The following is a 6,646-nucleotide window of genomic DNA, read 5'->3' as shown; positions in this document are numbered from 1 at the left end:
GCAGGAATGGAAGAGGGGCCAGCATCACTGACCTTACAGAAATAAAAAGAATTATAAGGTGTGGTACTGGCATATGGACCAATGTAATAAAATTGAGAGTCCAGAAATAAACCCATATGTATGATCAACTGATTTTTGACAAGCGTTCCAAGACCACTCAATGAGGAAATGGTAGCCTATTCAACAAATGGTGCTGGGACAGCTGGATATCCACATGCAAAAGAATGAAATTGGACCCATAACTCTCACCACAAACAAAAATTAACTCAAAAGTTATTGGTAACCTAAATGTAAGAGCTAAAATTATAAAACTCTAAGAAGATAATCTATGGGTAAATTTTCATGACTTTAGATTTAGCAATGGATTGTTAGATATGACACCAAAAGCATGAGCAACAAGTGAAAAATTAGATTAAATGGGCTTCATGAAATTTAAGCATTTTGTGCATCAAAGGACACAATCAAGAGAGTGAAAAGACAACTTGTATAATGAGAAAAAATACTTATGAATTGTATTCTCTAGTATCCAGAATATGGAGAGAACTTTTACAACTCAACAAGACAAACAACCTAATTCATAAATGGATAAAGGATTTGAACAGATATTTCTCAAAAATAAATCTATGCAAATGATCAATAAGCACATGAAAACATGCTCTGCATAATTAGTCATTAGGGAAATTTATTTTAAACCACAACATATCACTTCATACCCACTAAGTTGGTGATAATCTAGAAAATGGAAAGTGTTGGTGAGAATGTGAAGAAACCAGTTATTGCTGGTGGGAATGCAAAATGGTAAAGCCACTGTGGAAATAGTATGCCAGTTTCTCAAAATAAACATAGAATTGTCTTATGATCCAGAAATTGCACAGCTAAGTATATACCAAAAGTACTGAAAACAGGTATTTAAACACTTACCTATATACAAATTTTCATAGCATCATTATTCACAATAGGTATAAGGTGGAAACAGTCAAAATGCCCATTAACAGATGCATAGATAAACAAGTTTCTTACATCCACACATGGAACATTATTCAGCCATGCAATGGAATGGAGTACTGTTACATGCTACAATGTGGATGAACCTCGAAAGCATTCTAAGTGAAAGAAGTCAGACACAATGGTCACATATTCTATAGTTCCAGAATAGGTAAATCAATAGAAACAGAAAGCATATTTGTGGTTGCCAGAGGAAGAAGGAGTAATTGCTTAATGGGTAAGGGGTTTATTTGGCAGTAATTAAAATGTGTTGGAACTAGATAGAGGTGATGGTGGTACCACATTTTGAGTGTAGTAGATTCCACTGAATTATTGGCTTTAAAGTAGGTAATTTTATGTCATATGCATTTCATCTCAATAAATTATTTTAAACATTTCAAATAATATAGCAAAAAAAGAGAACAGTAAACAGATGAGATGAATAGAACACAAAGAGTAAGTTAGTAGATTTAAATCAAACTCTACCAATAATCATATTACATATAAATGGTCAAAATACCCAAAGTAAAAGGAAGAGATTGTCAAACTGGATAAAAAAGCAAGATTCAACTATATGCTGCCTACAAAACACAAATAAGTAGGGCTTCCCTGGTGGCGCAGTGGTTGGGAGTCCGCCTGCCGATGCAGGGGACACGGGTTCATGCCCCAGTCCGGGAGGATCCCACATGCCGTGGAGCGGCTGGGACTGTGAGCCATGGCCACTGAGCCTGTGCGTCCGGAGCCTGTGCTCTGCAAGGGGGGAGGCCACAACAGTGAGAGGCCCACGTACAGCAAAAAAAACAAAAACAAAAACAAAAACAAAAACAAAAACAAAACACAAATAAGTAAAATGTAACACTATTACAAAAAAGTTGTAGAGGTTATATTAATATAAAGCAAAATATATTTCAGGGCATATAATATTATGAAGCATAAAAGGCCATTTCATAATGATAAAGGAAGGAGTCAATTCATCAGGAGGCTATAAAAAATCCCAAACACTTAACAGAGTTTCAAAATATATAAAGCAAAAAACTGATAGAATTGCAAGGAGAAATAGACAAATTCAAAACTGTAGTCAGATATTTTTATATCCCTCTCTCAAAAAATAATAGAACATGTAGATAGAAAATCAGTTAGCATTTATAAACCAGTCCAGCAAAAAAAAAAAAAAAAACCCAAAAAACAAAAAACCCACAAAAAAAAAAAAAAAAACCCAAAAAACAAAAAACCCACAAAAAAACAAAAAACAGAAAAATACATATTTTTTTTAAGCAAACAGGAAAAATTTACCAAGAAAGGCCATATTTGAGACCAGAAAACAAAACTTGAAATTTAAAAGGATTCAAATCATACAAAGTATATTCTCTGACCACAGTGGAATTAAATTAGAAATTAATGACAGAGAGATAGCTGGACAATCTCCAAATAACTGGAAACTAACTAATATATTTCTATATACCCTGTGGGTCATAAGAGTAACCAAAGGAGAATTAGAGTGTATTTTTAGCTAGATGAAAACTAAAACATACCATTAATATTTGTGGGACACTGCTAAAGTAGTACTAGGGCAAAATTGTAGCACTAATCACCTATATTAGAAAAAAGTCTCAAGTCAAAGATCTCAGCTTCCAACTGAAGAGTCTAGCAAAAGAAAGGCAAATCAAACCCAAAGTAGCAAAAGAGAGGAAATAATGAACATCAGAGCAGAGATCAATGAAATACAAAACAGAAAAAAAATCAGAAATACAATGAAATGAAAGACTTCCCCTTTAAGAATATGAATAAAATTAAAAACACTCTAGGCAGACTGATCAGGAGTAACAAAGAGCAGACACAATTTGCCAATACCAGGACTGACAGTGTGATGTAACTAGGGTCTATAGCTATTTACAGATGATAAAAACAGGCAAGAGTTAAAGCCCTGAGTGAGAGATAAACTGGCAATGGTAAAAAGCCCCTTTCACCTCAGGATATTTATCAATTTTAGGCAAATTAGAGACAAAGAAACAAGACTTGGGCCCTTCATACCATGGCAGAAAATTGCTGCTGTGGGATAAAAAAGAAACCAGTAGCAATTTTTAATGTAGAAAAGGGAGTGCTTAAAGAGCTACTTGTGTCTTAAATCCATATAAAAGTATTGAAGAGAGGCTGAATATAAGTGATTTAAACGTCCATATCAAATAGTTACAAAACCAAATCGAGCATAAGGAAAGTAGAAGAGAAAATTGAACATTTCATTAAATGGAACATTTAACAAATATAGGAATTCAATACATACACACACACGCACACACACCACTCTTAGTGTATATATTAAAATGTAAACAAAGCCAAAAGTTGGTTTTTTGAAAAATAGTAAAATTGATAAACAAAGACACAAATTAGCAGTACCAGGAATGAAAAAGAGAAAATCATTACACTTGCTCCCAACATCAAAAATGATAATAAGATTTGCAGCCAGTTAAGCCGACTGTGCTCTTTTCCCCATGGGGGCCCGGTGTGCAGTGGCTGCAAACAGCAGCCTCCTCGGTAGTGTATGCAGCCTGTCCCCTGTGTGGGTTGCCCTAAGGGACCTTGGAGACAGCCCTTTCCAGTGGACATTAATGACTGGCATGCTGTCCACAATCTAGGCTCCAGACAGGTATGCGTGGTGCCTTTGGAAAGCCCCAGGGCACAGTGGCCAGGGTCCACGTCGGCCAGGTCATAATGTCCATCCGCACCAAGCTGCAGAACAAGGAGCATGTGATTGAGGCCCTCTGCAGGGCCAAGTTCAAGTTCCCTGGCCGCCAGAAGATCCACATCTCCAAGAAGTGGGGATTTACTAAGTTTAATGCAGATGAGTTTGAAAACATGGTGGCAGAAAAGCGGCTCATTCCAGATGGCTGTGGGGTCAAGTACATCCCTAATCGTGGCCCCCTGGACAAATGGCGGGCCCTGCACTCGTGAGAGCCTTGGCGCTGCCCGCTTCCTACCTATGCCCACCAATAAACTCTACTTTCTTTTCCCTGTTGCAAGGGGGGAGGCCACAACAGTGAGAGGCCCACGTACAGCAAAAAAAACAAAAACAAAAACAAAAACAAAAACAAAAACAAAAACAAAAACAAAAACAAAAACAAAAACAAAAACAAAAACAAAAACAAAAACAAAACACAAATAAGTAAAATGTAACACTATTACAAAAAAGTTGTAGAGGTTATATTAATATAAAGCAAAATATATTTCAGGGCATATAATATTATGAAGCATAAAAGGCCATTTCATAATGATAAAGGAAGGAGTCAATTCATCAGGAGGCTATAAAAAATCCCAAACACTTAACAGAGTTTCAAAATATATAAAGCAAAAAACTGATAGAATTGCAAGGAGAAATAGACAAATTCAAAACTGTAGTCAGATATTTTTATATCCCTCTCTCAAAAAATAATAGAACATGTAGATAGAAAATCAGTTAGCATTTATAAACCAGTCCAGCAAAAAAAAAAAAAAAAACCCAAAAAACAAAAAACCCACAAAAAAACAAAAAACAGAAAAATACATATTTTTTTTAAGCAAACAGGAAAAATTTACCAAGAAAGGCCATATTTGAGACCAGAAAACAAAACTTGAAATTTAAAAGGATTCAAATCATACAAAGTATATTCTCTGACCACAGTGGAATTAAATTAGAAATTAATGACAGAGAGATAGCTGGACAATCTCCAAATAACTGGAAACTAACTAATATATTTCTATATACCCTGTGGGTCATAAGAGTAACCAAAGGAGAATTAGAGTGTATTTTTAGCTAGATGAAAACTAAAACATACCATTAATATTTGTGGGACACTGCTAAAGTAGTACTAGGGCAAAATTGTAGCACTAATCACCTATATTAGAAAAAAGTCTCAAGTCAAAGATCTCAGCTTCCAACTGAAGAGTCTAGCAAAAGAAAGGCAAATCAAACCCAAAGTAGCAAAAGAGAGGAAATAATGAACATCAGAGCAGAGATCAATGAAATACAAAACAGAAAAAAAATCAGAAATACAATGAAATGAAAGACTTCCCCTTTAAGAATATGAATAAAATTAAAAACACTCTAGGCAGACTGATCAGGAGTAACAAAGAGCAGACACAATTTGCCAATACCAGGACTGACAGTGTGATGTAACTAGGGTCTATAGCTATTTACAGATGATAAAAACAGGCAAGAGTTAAAGCCCTGAGTGAGAGATAAACTGGCAATGGTAAAAAGCCCCTTTCACCTCAGGATATTTATCAATTTTAGGCAAATTAGAGACAAAGAAACAAGACTTGGGCCCTTCATACCATGGCAGAAAATTGCTGCTGTGGGATAAAAAAGAAACCAGTAGCAATTTTTAATGTAGAAAAGGGAGTGCTTAAAGAGCTACTTGTGTCTTAAATCCATATAAAAGTATTGAAGAGAGGCTGAATATAAGTGATTTAAACGTCCATATCAAATAGTTACAAAACCAAATCGAGCATAAGGAAAGTAGAAGAGAAAATTGAACATTTCATTAAATGGAACATTTAACAAATATAGGAATTCAATACATACACACACACGCACACACACCACTCTTAGTGTATATATTAAAATGTAAACAAAGCCAAAAGTTGGTTTTTTGAAAAATAGTAAAATTGATAAACAAAGACACAAATTAGCAGTACCAGGAATGAAAAAGAGAAAATCATTACACTTGCTCCCAACATCAAAAATGATAATAAGATTTGCAGCCAGTTAAGCCGACTGTGCTCTTTTCCCCATGGGGGCCCGGTGTGCAGTGGCTGCAAACAGCAGCCTCCTCGGTAGTGTATGCAGCCTGTCCCCTGTGTGGGTTGCCCTAAGGGACCTTGGAGACAGCCCTTTCCAGTGGACATTAATGACTGGCATGCTGTCCACAATCTAGGCTCCAGACAGGTATGCGTGGTGCCTTTGGAAAGCCCCAGGGCACAGTGGCCAGGGTCCACGTCGGCCAGGTCATAATGTCCATCCGCACCAAGCTGCAGAACAAGGAGCATGTGATTGAGGCCCTCTGCAGGGCCAAGTTCAAGTTCCCTGGCCGCCAGAAGATCCACATCTCCAAGAAGTGGGGATTTACTAAGTTTAATGCAGATGAGTTTGAAAACATGGTGGCAGAAAAGCGGCTCATTCCAGATGGCTGTGGGGTCAAGTACATCCCTAATCGTGGCCCCCTGGACAAATGGCGGGCCCTGCACTCGTGAGAGCCTTGGCGCTGCCCGCTTCCTACCTATGCCCACCAATAAACTCTACTTTCTTTTCCCTGTAAAAAAAAAAAAAAATGATAACAAGATATTGTAAAACTTTTGTGACAATTAAAAATGACCTTTCGGATGAAATGGACAAATTCCCCAAAAACGGTGTTTTATCAAAACTGATAGAAGAAAACGAAAATTTGAATAAGCTGAAAATATATTAAAGAAATTGAACTATTACTTTTTTTTTTTTTTTTTTTTGCGGTACGCGGGCCTCTCACTGTTGTGGCCTCTCCCGTTGCTGAGCACAGGCTCCAGATGCGCAGGCTCAGCGGCCATGGCTCATGGGCCCAGCCGCTCCGCGGCATGTGGGATCTTCCCGGACCGGGGCACGAACCCGTGTCCCCTGCGTCGGCAAGCGGACTCTCAACCACTGTGCCACCAG

General features: G+C 37.2%; 1 protein-coding gene and 1 pseudogene across 1 annotated transcript in view; both read left to right on the top strand.

The window, feature by feature from the left end:
• The window catches only part of LOC103086372 (60S ribosomal protein L10-like), a 31,254-nt gene extending 27,321 nt beyond the window's left edge, over window positions 1–3,933 (top strand). The window contains exon 4 of the mRNA XM_007459895.1: window positions 3,618–3,933. Coding sequence (XP_007459957.1) covers window positions 3,618–3,933 — 316 coding nt within the window. The remainder of the gene's footprint in view (window positions 1–3,617) is intronic.
• A 1,108-nt stretch (window positions 3,934–5,041) lies between these two features.
• Window positions 5,042–6,210, top strand: LOC103086091 (60S ribosomal protein L10 pseudogene; annotated as a pseudogene).
• The last annotated feature ends 436 nt before the right edge of the window (window positions 6,211–6,646 follow it).

The sequence above is a fragment of the Lipotes vexillifer genome, unplaced genomic scaffold, assembly GCF_000442215.2.
Source record: "Lipotes vexillifer unplaced genomic scaffold, Lipotes_vexillifer_v1.1 scaffold360, whole genome shotgun sequence".
In the NCBI taxonomy this organism is placed as follows: domain Eukaryota; kingdom Metazoa; phylum Chordata; class Mammalia; order Artiodactyla; family Lipotidae; genus Lipotes; species Lipotes vexillifer.
This window is presented reverse-complemented; position numbering and strand designations above follow the sequence as displayed.